Here is a 13,103-nt window from a genome sequence, read left to right as displayed (position 1 = left end):
TGGGCAGAAAACTCTGGCGTGCCTTTCAGAGGCTTTAATCAGTTGAACTGTGTTTGCTCAACTTTGAGAAGACTGGTTTGGAGATACTGCTACTTTCCTCTTACCGTAGCTGCGTCACTAGTAAGTTAGGTTCTCTGTGCTTGTTTCTCTCTTCCCAGTCCCACCAGTATTTGCAGAGTATTGCATTGCCTTATTTGCAGCGGCCTGGCTAGAGCAGCACTGGGGAAAAAACTCCTCCTTGCATCCAGTCTACTACTAAATAACTAAATACTGTCTAGAAAAGTAGGAGTTCAGTTCCTCTTTAAAGTGTGTGTATCTCCCTCTTGACTAGTGACCTGGCAGCTGTGCTGCTACTCTGTTAGATTTTCTTCCCTCCCCAAAATACTGGCGAGAGCTGTCTGCATTATTTGGGTATTATAAGGGTAGACTCTTCGTTAGTTATATTGTTCATTGGACCAAAGAATGTGCTTGGGTTCAAGTTCATTCTGTACATGTCACCATCCTTTGGAGGCAGCTAAATTGCACTGACACTGTATGTTAGCAGCCGTGTCATGATGTGGTCCTGCCATAGCGTTGACTTTTGTGCCTTGGTTGTGTGCGTCTGCCTAGTATGTACTCCGCTCCTGTCTAGTCATTCCTACAAATACTGATTCCTCCTGATACTGGCACTGTGCCTATATCTGCATCCATTACTGTGTTTATACTAAAGAGGCTGTGCAGCCTGCTTGAGGTGCACTTTTGCAGCGTGATGCCAAGTTTGAGCTGTGGATGTGGGAGGACACGGAAGGCATTTGGGGAGCTTCTTGAAAGACTGAGGCAGCCTGGGAGAGCAGGGTGTTTGTGTCCTAATAGTGGATCTTGATGCTGCTTCTAGTCTGTGAGGAGATTTCTCCGTCAAAACAAGTACCTGTGTACTTCCAGAAGAGAATCCAGGTGCAAGCTAGTACATGTGCTCTGTGCTAAAATTCCAGCATGCAAGAGGGTACGAACCAGTATGGTACAGATACACCATAAATACTCTGACAGCACCTGAGCCATTCCTGTTAAAATAGAGGCTTTGCTGCTGAGCTGAGGTGGTAGGCCAGGCATCTGGGTGTCTAACTGTCCAGGTTAGGCACCTTTAGAAAAGGATGTTGACCCTTCAGCAAGGGGTAATTAGCTACAGTTTAAGAGGACTTTGCCCAGTTTAAGCTTCATGCATTTTTGTGCTAGAAATGTATGCTTTTTTCAGACTGGTGCATAGTGGTGGTTAGTATATACAATCAAGCAGAACAGCTTAAAAACTTGAACAGAGAGAGTAAGTGGAGAAATACAAAAAGTTAACAGTTCACGCTGCATGTGTGGCCAAATACAATAAAAAACCCACATGATGTCTGGTACAGTCTCAGACACCAGTGGCATATGGAATTCCTAGTACAGTATGGGTTTAGATCATATATAGTTCTCAAAACCAAAAAAATAATTGATTGATTAAAGATTGAAATACACAAAATATGACAGCATTTCAGCTATGGCAGGCACTTCATCATTTCCTAGAAAATGGCTTGACATGTATTCTAGGAATCTGACCTTGAGACGAAAATCATGGGCTATGTTTACATGCTATTACATAAAGATTTTACTTCCCACTTGTTCAAAGTCATTCTGTGAGAAGGAAAATCAGTCATTAAGTCATAGAAAAACTAACATAGTAGAAAATGTTGAACTGATTGATTATAAACTCACAGAGTGTCTAGCACTGTTTAGCCACTGGTGTTTTGACAGCCATTAATTCTTTTAAAAAGTGATTATTTTTTGAAAACATTACTTCCATTTACAAATATAAGAACATGTCACTGCAACAGATACAAAATTCTATGAAAATATTTTTAAGAACTATTATTGGTGTAATAAAGAGGTATGACAAGTATAAATATTTTTCTTTTCCTATTTTTTCTTCCCCGTTTCATGCCCATGACATACTTCATTTTTGCTGAGAATCCTTCCAGAATTCCTAAAAATAATTTCCTTTGTGACAAAACACAGAAGGTGCCATAACTGATCCTAGCCAGCTAAAAAGTTATGTGTCTAAGTAGAAGGAAATTTTCATGAGCATGGCTTGAGTGTAATAACATGGGAGAAACTTTCAGACTATCTCCAGATGTGATTATTTTGTTTAGTGTTTGGTTTTTTTACTCTAAATATTCAGTTCACTTTTATTGTTCTGAAATAAATAATAATTTATTTTATAAAAAACAATCTAATAGGCTTTCTTGCTTCCCTGTCTTCATAAAAACCATGAACAGTCTTGGTTTTTAGCATCCAGCATCCCTACTGATGCTTCTGTATGTTTCTGTTTTAAGTGTTAAAGTCTTAACAGTTCAGCAGTGTTGCAAATCACAGATGTCCCGAGCAATGGTGGAAACTTTGCTCACTAATGATCCTGTGCCAAAGTTGAAGGAAAACACTCTATGGGCTAAATTCAGTCTCTCTTTAGGTACTTGCACCACACTGGCATGTAGCTTAGTTTAGCTGTTTGGCAAATTTCATGTGTACCTTTTTGCCATCAGAAGCAGCAGCAAGTAAGGTGGCATGATTATGTTGCATTTATGTTTAGTAGCAGAATGCCCTAGGGAAAAGAGGAACATTGGGGTCTGAATTATTTATTCAGATCCTCCCATAAATATAGCGGGAAGTCCTGCAATAGGAACTTAAAAATTGTCTCTTGTTTTGGCCTTGCTTGTTATTCACCTGAATGGCTTACAGCTGGTGGAGACTTTTCTACCAGAGGTACAGGCACTTCTCAGGAGTTTCAGGGCTTGAGAGCCTACTCTGTAAAAACAAATGGATTATCTTCTTCCTTATCCCCCCTTTCCTCTGCCTGGTCAATGGCAACAACTTTCTGGCCAGCACCATGGCTTGTAATTAACAGTCTCTGAGGCTTACAGTGAAATAAGTTGAGTCAGTGTCATGTGGAAGCTCTAGAAAAGTAGCATTGAAATTAGTCTGTTAAATTTTTCTATCTTTTTCGCCACTCTTTGGCGATACTGATCAAACTAATTTTCAGAGTTGTCTTCCTGCTTCTATTTGACCACTAAGTATAAATTTTCTTCGAAGTAGAGAACATCAGATGTTTTAGGCTTTGAGGAATGCGTTTCCAGATCAGAGGCCAAGGCAGTATTATTAGGTTCTTCTGTCTTCCACTGTGATGGAGACTAAATGACTCTAGCCTAGTCATTTCAGTCCTTGCTCCAAAGTACAAACCAGATTTTTTTTTCCCCCATATCTTCCTCAAAAATGTAAGCTGCAGGTCAGGAATATTGATATGTCAGCATAAAATTGGCTATAAATTCTCTGTTTCTGGCGTTGCAAGGCTGTGATGTGTATGCATACACGTGCAGGAAAAGAGAGTGTTGCTGTTACTATGCATAGTGTGTTACAAAATTACTCATGCAGCAGGTAATGAAATGTTTTCATTGATAATGCAGGATTGATGAGAGTTAGAAATAAAAGTGGAAGTTAACAGAATGTTTCCGAAAAGCTTTTGGGTGACATTTTTTCAGCTTTCAGTGTGACTTACTAGCTGAACATTCCAGATAACTTAATGATTTGTTGTCCTTCCAAAAAGGAGGGGTGGGGGGGACGATGACACACCACCTTGCGAAGATGTTAAATGTAGTGTTTAACTACCCTGTGTTAAAATGACACTGGATTTATTTATTTTTTTTAATGCAATGAAACTGCATGTCTGATTCACTCACTAGCTGATGTTGGAAATGCATAGATAATATTTAGTTTGCAAAAAGTTACAGCCTTTAACAAATTATGGAATATCGTTTTATTTTTGTAGTGGAGATGAATTCCTCAAGTTTCTTCAGAAGTTGAATAAAGAGTGTAGTAAGCTGACCATTCCTGTGCAGACCATGAATAAGCATTTCCTCAAAAATTCTCACAAGGTATTCAACCAAAGAAAGAAAGATTGATTTAGAATATATTATTCTATTCTAGAAATAATATTCTACCTTGTAAAATGAAAAAATATGAATACTCATCAACCATCTTGATTGTTGTATAGTTATATAGGGCTGCCCAATGTTCTTTCTCTAAAGGACACTTTAAAATAATTTATTTCAAAGAGTTAAGCCACCTTATTAAAGGCAATAGATCTGTTTCTTCGTGTTTCTGCTGATAGGGGAGTTAAGGTGACAGAAGGTTCCCACAAAGGCTGATAGAGAGTAGTATATCATGTTGTGCATAAATCGTACAATGAAAACCCAGAATAAATGCAGTTATAAGCTTTTTTTGACACTGTCTTTTATGATATGTTAACTAAAGAATATTAAATTATAATCTACAGTAATTCTGGCAAATAACTGTAGCTATTAACAGATAGTACTGCAGTGGGCACCGACTGAAAGTTTTATTGAGGTCTGCAAAGACTTGGTTTGCAGTGTTAAAAAGCTGGGAGAAGAAGTTACCAAACTGAAGGACCTGGTGGAGAAGGTGAGTATGTGCAACTGAGGCTATTAAATACTGTGTACAAGTTTCTGTGTGCAACTTCAAATGTGACATCCATCAGTGAAATGTTTCGTACCTTGGTCTGGCACAGGCTCTTTAGCTGTAGCTTGGACCTCTCCCCCTTCCACCTTTCCATGGACAGAATGAGAAATAATCTAGAATATTCCACAGCAGCGTGGACAGTCTCCAAAGGAAGGCACAGTCAATCTTTTTCTTTCTACCACAGGAAAGAATTAAGTGGAATGTTTCCCTGTGCTCTTGGACAACCGCTGTGGCATAAATGACACTCTGAATGCTTACACTCTTACTTCTTAATTAAGGAATCTTTTGTTTGGAATTACTGACTCACAAGGAAGATACTAAAGTTTTATGGATTGATTGGGAGGCATCCCAGATAACTCTGCAGAGTGACAAAAGAAGAGGGTGGGAGAGGTCAAGGCTAGATGTTAGCACCACATCAGTCATTCTCAAACCAGCACAATGACACGCTCTTGTCAGATGGGGTCATTTTAAGTAATAGGCCAGTAAAAGGAATGGCCGCTGGGATAGAGTAAATGGAGCATCGGTGTCAGAAAGGAATCTGTTGCTGAATGAAGCCATGTGGAACTCAGACCTTGAGTATAATGCTACTAATGCAATTTCCTGTAGTTTAAGTGAATTTAATGTAATACAACAGCCTTCCCCCAATAAATCACTTAACACCAAATATATTTAAGAGGTAGACTGGGGTTGTGGCAACGAACTCTTTAGCTATTTGTGTTCCTTTTTTTTTGCATATGCAGAAATCAACTGTATGTATATATTTGCTTCCTGTATCTGCAGGCCAGTTATAAGGGCTGGGAGGATCTGAGTTAGGTGCCACTTGACTTTGCTCTCAGCTATACTTAAGGTTTTATAGCTGTCAAGATGAAACATGGTGGCTCTGTACCTAGTGTTAAACAGAGGTGTTAAACATCAGCCTTCTAATTACTTCAAAAATGCAATTCCTGTTCTATTAAAATACTGTAGTGTTCTATGAATTTCACTGATGAAGACTTCAATACAAAACATTTTTGTGCTACTTAATTTATGGTGGGGCACTCTTGAATGAGTAGAGCACTGAAACATTTATTAATGAAAAATGCCAATTTCAGTGAAACAGTTAAACTTCCTGGATAATATGTTTGCGTAAATTCCCTTACAATCTTCAGTACTGTTTGCTAAGCTTAGTCATTACAAGACTTTGCCAGCAGTACATGTTATGTCTGTAGCATACAATTTTTGAAAGCACAGTAAATGAGATGGCCTTCCAAGTGTTAGAAACTAAGGTAGGGAATCAGGACGTAGCCCTGCGGCACTTCGTGACAAGGCTCCACTCAACTTCAACATGTATTTGAGCAGGCACTTGTAAGGTACTTTCCACTCTCCCTTTAATTTCAAGGAAGTCTAATCTGTTACATACTTAACTTGCTGTTTTAATACACAGTTGTTTTAATAATTAAACGGCAAAAGTTCTGGTTCAAATATTTGACCATTGGAGTTTAAATGTTTTGTTGTTAGATTTTTGTAGCATCTATTAGCAGTGTGTTTTACTCCTGATGAATTAAGTTTGTAAACAAACAGTTTCTCTTTCTAACGTATATTAAAGAATGATTGAGTATCAGGTAAGAGAAAGATTTGCACACGTTTATTTCAATTGAAGTAGGGCACAGACAGACGGTGAGAAAGAAATAATATCAATCCTAGATGCATGCAGATTCTTAGCACTGGCTACTTTATCACGTACTTAATAAGCTTTCACACTAACTTTTTTTTCTGTGTTGCACTTTTTACATGAACTTAACATCTGCCTCAGCATGAACAGACGAATGACCCCAGCCGAGTGAAACTTCCAGAAAAAGCACCCAGCTTGGAAAAAAGATTAGTAAAAATGGGAGCAGTAACATTGCTTGGATTTGGTTTTTTCTTCTTTATAACTAAGTTAGTGGTAAAGAAAACCTGACTTTAAGTTTAGTGCTATAAATAATTTTGGAAAACTTGGTCACATTATGCTTCTGTTCAGTATATGCAGCTGAGCTGAAGTCATGTGAAAATTTGTGTAGTTTCTCATCATATCTGTAGTATTTGCATCCAGTAAGTACTTTGATCTAGAAATAAAGTTACTAAAAATTAAAACTGCTACTTAAATGTATCTTAAGGTTTTATTTTCAAAATTATTTTTGGTATAGACGGTAGGTCTAAAATCTTGTCAAAGCTACTCTTTTTTGGCATAAAGCTGTAATTATTGCTTACTAATTACTAGTTTCATTTTTACCTTTAGCTGTTGTTCAGAGGTGAACATAAAGCAAATAATTCTGATTATATCACATGTTTGTATTTCAAAGCATGATGCAGATGTGTTTCGGCGGTTGGGAGGGTTTAAAATATTTTAAGTATGTCATGCAATTTTATGTTGATAAAGATCTTTTCTCTTGCAATTTTTCATACGAATCTATCATATGAAAAACTTCCCGGTGAGGTGTACTTTTCTTTCTTTGTCACAATCACAGGACTCTGGAGATCTTGTTACACATTGCCTGAAAAGTAATTTCCCACTGAACTGCGATATTCAAATTATGCCTGAAATCTGTTTCCTCAGGGATACTTAGTTCTATTAAGAGTTTCATCCCATCTATTAAAAGGATTATAGCAGTCCTTTGCTACAATAATGCAAGCAACCTAGAAGGCATAGCAGCATGGTTTTTTCTTGGTCTGGTCTTTCACTACAGCAGCTTCATGTTTAGAGTAATTTTTTCTTAATATTTTCTCCACATAAAAAGGTGTTTGTAATTCTGCAGTGAAACATTAATATCTGTTTTTCATCTGGTTACTAAACCGGCTATGTTGGAAAAAAGGGAATTGGTATAAGTAATTCAAATCACAGTTATGTTTTGGCAGACTTCAGTAAACATCTGTAAAAATGCTGAATGTTTCTGAAGGGACATTCTTCTATCAAAATAAAACAGAAGCAGTCTAGAAAAATGTGAGCCTCAACGGGTGTGCCATGCTTTAGCTCTTCTCTGTTTTCAGAGATGTTGTGTGGAGTCTTAATCTTTGATGTTCCCTCCAGAGACTAGTAATGAGAAGATAAAAACCTGAGTGCTACTCCAATTGCTGTCACAGTTATTCTCTGCTTTTTGTTTTGGAAAACTACATTGGGTGTTAGTATGTTTCCTTGTTACTGCAATTGTTTTACCTCCTTTCATCCCAGGTTTCTCCTTCAAGGCAAGGAACATCCTACAGAGAGATGAGGCCAGAGGCAAATACAACATAAGTTGTTTTTCTTTTTCTATTCTGTTCCCATCTTTGGGTCAGAAGGGATAAGCTATATTCCCCACCACCACCATCTACCAGCCGAGGCAGAGAAGCGCACATACTCTCAGAATACTGACTTGAACCAGCAAAGTATAGAAAAGAAAAGATTTAAAAAATAGTTCTCTGTTTCTTGATATTACCTTGTAATTAATCCTGAACTAACAAGACACATATCACAAAAGGAAGAATACTCGGAAATGGAAAAATCCGTGGGAATACAAAAATCTGTAAAGTGCAATTTTAACTGCTTGTCATATGCATGGAACCTTATATATATACAGCACTCCTTCTCTAATTAGCTCAAAATACGATTCAAATGCAGTTCCCAATGATGGGATGGCTTACAAGTATTACTAGAACTTTGACACACAACATCTTTGGGGTTTTTTCTGTTGGGTGATGGTTTTTTTTTCTTTTTTCTTTTTTTTTTGGGGGGGGGGGGGGGGAGGGGGAAGAGTGGGAAGGTGGGCAGGCATTTTGTTCATATTATGTTTCCAGCATGTACTTTCACTTTAGTTAAGTGGAATTATTTCAACCACTAGTAAGGTTTCTGTGATACTGCTCTTGAAAAGATTCTGTTACTTAGCCTCACTATTCCTTACTTCTCCACTTCAGTGAGAATTTGCATTAAGGAAACCACTTCAAGGGACACTGAAAGTAGCTTCTATTTCAAGAGATGCGTTTCCTACTACTACTAGATCTTGTCATTTGAGACAGTAACTAAAACTTTAAATTATCTTTCCATGAATTTGAAGAAAACACCCACTTGTATGGAGGCCTTTTAAGCTAGTCTTGAAGGTCTTGCAGTTGAATAGGAAATCTGCTCCAAAAAATAGTTTTATCAATATTTAACTAAATTGTAGGTATAACAATGTGAATGATGCCATCAGTGTAAAATACCTATGAGGGAAAAAATAATGCATGATACTTGCTGATAAATGTTTTCTAGCTTGAGAGTTACAATAAAATATTCTTTGCAGAAATGAGTCAAAAATCTGAACACTTGGAGCTGACCTCCAAAAGGCATTTGGGAGAAGCTGGTCCTGTTAAGTTATCTTATGGATCACTTATTTCAGGTGCTCATAATCACAATTGCAAACACATGTGAACAGCATTTGGGTTAAACATAGGCTTTCTGCCAGCAGCATCCTTAGCATGGTGCACTGTTGAAGAATAGTGTTCAAAATGGCATAAACCGCACAGGACAAGCAAGGGTCTTAGAATAACCATTTTGAGCTGTCCCATTAAGTGATCGGTCATGAACTGTGTTGCGTGAGTAGGATATGTTAAGAGCCAAATAAACAAAGATTTTTTTTTTTTTTTTTTTTTAACCTACCATGTCATAAAAAATGTCTATTTTCCTCTTCACGTTCCAAATTCAGGCTTAAACAATGAATTTCAAGGTCCTTTATTCGCTTTCATGTTGTTCCAGTGCCTCTTTCAAATTCTCTGTTTAAGAAGGTATCACAATCTGGTTGTGATAGCACAGGAAGCAAAGAAAGAGATTCCTTCAACATCTGTCCCCTGAGCTCCGCTGTCAAAATTCTCACCCCTGCCAGCACCCAGTAAGGGAGCCTTCAGATGAAAATGTCCCTGCCGAGAGGCCTCCTTCTGTAAGTCATCAAATTAAGTCATTATCCCAGAACAGTAAGAATACAACAATTTGCACATCTATGAGGGGATTGGAGGAGAAGCTAAAGAGCTTTGCATGCATTAAGCAGGTAAGCTGCACAGCCCTCTGAGGTATTGTTTTCCTCTTACAGTAGTGCAAATTGAGATGCAGGAAGATTGAGTGGATTGGACCTGGGGCCAAATCCTGCAGATACATGGTTGCTTAAAGATGCAGCGAGGTTCCTACTTGCAATACCATTGGATACCTAACTTCTCTTGATACGGATGAATATTCATGCAATGGCCTTTTCTGAATCTTTAGACTGTTATGTAAAATTAGGGCCTTGGGTGATCCTGTGGAGATCTGAAAGAACCTAAAGAATTTTTATTTCTCATTTGTCCTGCCCAAGATAAACTGCAAGTTGTGTGTTTTGTCTCTCTCTTCCTGTGCATTCGGATTTGCCCTGCTCTTTAGAGTTGGCTTGTGGACTACCTGGTCTGTCATAAGACATTGCCCAGTTATTCCTGTTGGGTACAAATTGCAAACAGTGATTTTGGTTATGTGCATTCTTAAATTGAGAAAGTGAGCTTTTTTTTATTACATTTGCCATTGACTTAGAGAAGTGCTGTGTTTGGTTTCTCTTCTTCATCCAACTGCCTTGTTGGGGACAAGACTTAAGCTTGAGCTTTGCAGATTATGCTTTTTCCTCTTGCTGTCTTTGAACCCCTTCAGGTGTTCCGCAAAGCTGCAACTTGCTCATATGCGTATGCAGGTGTTTGCTTGCGTTTGCCTTCTCTGTTCCAGCAGTTCCGCAAAAGTTACAGGTTGTTTTTCCCAAATAAAGCTACTGTGTTGGAAGTAAAGTACTACAGATGTGGCTTTGGGCCTTACGTGGTGCAAGATTTTGAGTGTTCAGCCTTGGTAAACAAGTCTCTTTGTGAATAAATTGTATAAATCCATCTTACCCTGTGTCATGAAAGGGCGACTAGGTGATCCATAGCTTGTCTATGTTAGTTGTCCGCTTCCTTGCGGTCTGTTTTGGTATTCATACGGGAGGTAATCTTTCTGCACAGATAAAAAGCCTTGAAGGTCTAGCAGGTGTCATAACTGCAGGTTTCTGCTTTTAAAGACTTTTACTGTCATTTCTTTGTTCTGCGTGGGAGAAATGTGTATTTGGAAATTTATATTTCCCTGGTCTAGAAATGGGGCTCTCTATTTTACAGACCAGAAATGATAAGTGGTGAGGCATGAAGTGGGGTATTACTGGCATTAAATAAATAATAAATAAACAGCTTTAATAGCTGTTAAATTACTTTTATTTTTTTATCCTGATTCAAATGGTGTAGTTTCATGTAATAGAGAGCCATAGTCCCTGGAAGTGGGACTTACAGGGATCCCTCTGGGAAGGATTTTCAGTTCTTTTAAGCTGTGCTACTGACTGTGATATATATGGGACGATGCCTTCTACTTAAGGGTTTGATGGGGTTTTTTCCTTACTAATTATTCGTCTCAGATGAGCCTTCCATGCCTTCAGCTTTTCTGAAAAGTCTTTATTTGAATGTAGAAATACAGGTTTAACTACATGATTTTCACTATTTTATTGAAAAACGTCAGCTCAATTTTATAAGGTACGTATTCGAAGAATTGGGCTTTCAGTGTTCCTGGCTACTCAGCTGTCATCTGTATCGCACATGGCGTGATTTCCTGACTGGATGAGAAGCTGCGTGCGTGTACTCGTCGGAGGCACATACGGCTTTGTAAGTCCAGCTTGCTCTGGCAGCAAGGAGGGCCAGCAGCCTCTCCAGGGCTGCATCACCTGCAGTCGAGGGTGTGATCCTTCTCCTCTCCTCAGCACTGGGGAGGCCCCACCTGGAGTGCTGGGTCCAGTCCTGGGCTCCCCAGTATGAGAGGGACATGGGCATACTGGATAGAGTCCAGTGAAGGCCCATGAAAACGCTGAAGGGCTTGGAGCGTGTGAGTTATGTGGAGAGGCTGAGAGAGCTGGGGTTGTTCAGCCTGGAGAAGAAAAGGCTCTGGGGTATCTTATCCATGTGTATAAATACCTGGGGGGGAGTGAGGACGGAGCCAGGATCTTCTCAGTGGTGCCCAGGGACAGGCCAGCGGGCTGTGGGCACAGACTGAAACGCAGGAAATTCCATTGAAACGTAAGGGAAAATAATTCATCACGGGTCCCACGCTGGAGCGGGTTGCCCAGAGGTGGTATTGCTTCTGACCTTGGAGGTGCTCAAAACTGGACACATCCCTCAGCAACCTGATGGCTGACCCTGCTCTGAGCAGGGGCTTGGACTGAAGAGGCCCCACAGGGCCCCTTCCAGCCTTGTCCATTCAGTCTAAGCGGAGACTGGTTAATGGAGAGAAACAGGGTTTCCAAGGTGAGTTCATGTAAGGCCAGCACGGAGTGTAGTGCTCGGAGAAGGAATCTGGAGAGCAGGAAAGCTGGGATGCAGATGTGGTAAATGGCCCTTCTGGAGAGGAAGGGGACAGCGTTCATGAGCCGCTGGTGGGGTTGCCGCAGGTAGAGGAGCTGCTGTTAATGCAGAAGGGTATCTCGGAAGAAACAAATGGGTCAGCTTTTTACTGCACACCTGAGAAGGCTGGTAGCAGGGAGGACTGTAGCCTCTGCTCAGAGGGGTCTAAAATGCTGCTGGAATTTGCTGTCCTCTCCCTGGCGTTTCTCTCCCCTGCTAACTGATCCAAGGTTTGTCTCTGAAACTTCAGAGACTGAAGTTGGCCAGCAGTTGAAAATCTGAGTGTGTTTTTTTTCACACTGATAATACTTTATCAAATAGATGCTGAATGCTCATCTGTTGCTTTTAAGACCTGCTGGAGTTAGTAACTGGAACTGTGGTTGCCTCTGGGCAAGCAGTACTGGTGGAGGAGCAGTAATGTGCTCCAAGCTTCAGTAGCCCTTAACCCAGTCTTTGCAGCCAAAAGCTTTTCTGATAATGCGGGGTTTGGTTGTTTTCTGTGGGGGTGTTCGGGTTTGGGTTTTTTTTTTTTTTTTAAGTTAAATTGAGAAGCAGGTGGATGTCACCACCTCAAAAGTTGATACAACTCTACCTTTTGCATTTTCTTTCTGCAACTCCATGCTTACATCTGGTTGTACGTCTGCGGTCTCAGAAGTCGGACTGAGCGACAGCCTGGAAGACCGGTGTCCTCTGCACACAGCCACGCTGTGATTTGCTGCCTGAAGAACAGGTCTCCAAGGGTGCTTCCTACCTCGCTTTCCCAGGATTTGCACCTGGGGTTGTCAACTGAAGGCATCTTTGAGGAACAAGAACTGTGCGGTCCCTAAGTTATTTAGCAACCTTCAGAGTTTGTTACAGACAAGGAGGGCTGACTGTGAACTGGGGCATCTCCATCCTGTTAATGGTGGTTCATTGTCCGGAATATCCGTGATCCTCTATTTGCCCTACACAGATGACACTGAGTAAAAAACGTTGCTAAATTCCTTGTTCTTGAATTTGCTTATTTGGCAGCCATCGGTCGCGGACTGTTCCACCTGGAACATTCTGATTTCTGTGCCAGCAGTGCCAATGCCACTGTGTGGGCTGGTGCTGGAATAGTGCCGGCGTGAAAGGACAACTTTCCTTACCGCCTGGAGCTCAGGGACAGCCGCTCTCGTCTGTGGCACTAGCCT

The 13,103-nt window shown here is 40.1% G+C and overlaps 1 protein-coding gene across 1 annotated transcript in view; it reads left to right on the top strand.

The window, feature by feature from the left end:
- Positions 1-6,478, top strand: part of ASZ1 (ankyrin repeat, SAM and basic leucine zipper domain containing 1) — a gene marked incomplete at both ends in the record, with an annotated part of 41,278 nt that extends 34,800 nt beyond the window's left edge. The window contains 3 exons of the mRNA XM_082309532.1: positions 3,830-3,935; positions 4,369-4,482; positions 6,332-6,478. Coding sequence (XP_082165658.1) covers positions 3,830-3,935; positions 4,369-4,482; positions 6,332-6,478 — 367 coding nt within the window. The remainder of the gene's footprint in view (positions 1-3,829; positions 3,936-4,368; positions 4,483-6,331) is intronic.
- Positions 6,479-13,103: the final 6,625 nt, after the last annotated feature.

The sequence above is a fragment of the Platalea leucorodia genome, assembly GCF_965183815.1.
Source record: "Platalea leucorodia genome assembly, chromosome: 4".
NCBI lineage: Eukaryota > Metazoa > Chordata > Aves > Pelecaniformes > Threskiornithidae > Platalea > Platalea leucorodia.
The sequence above is the reverse complement of the archived record's forward strand: the minus strand, read 5'-3'. Positions and strand labels throughout refer to the sequence as shown.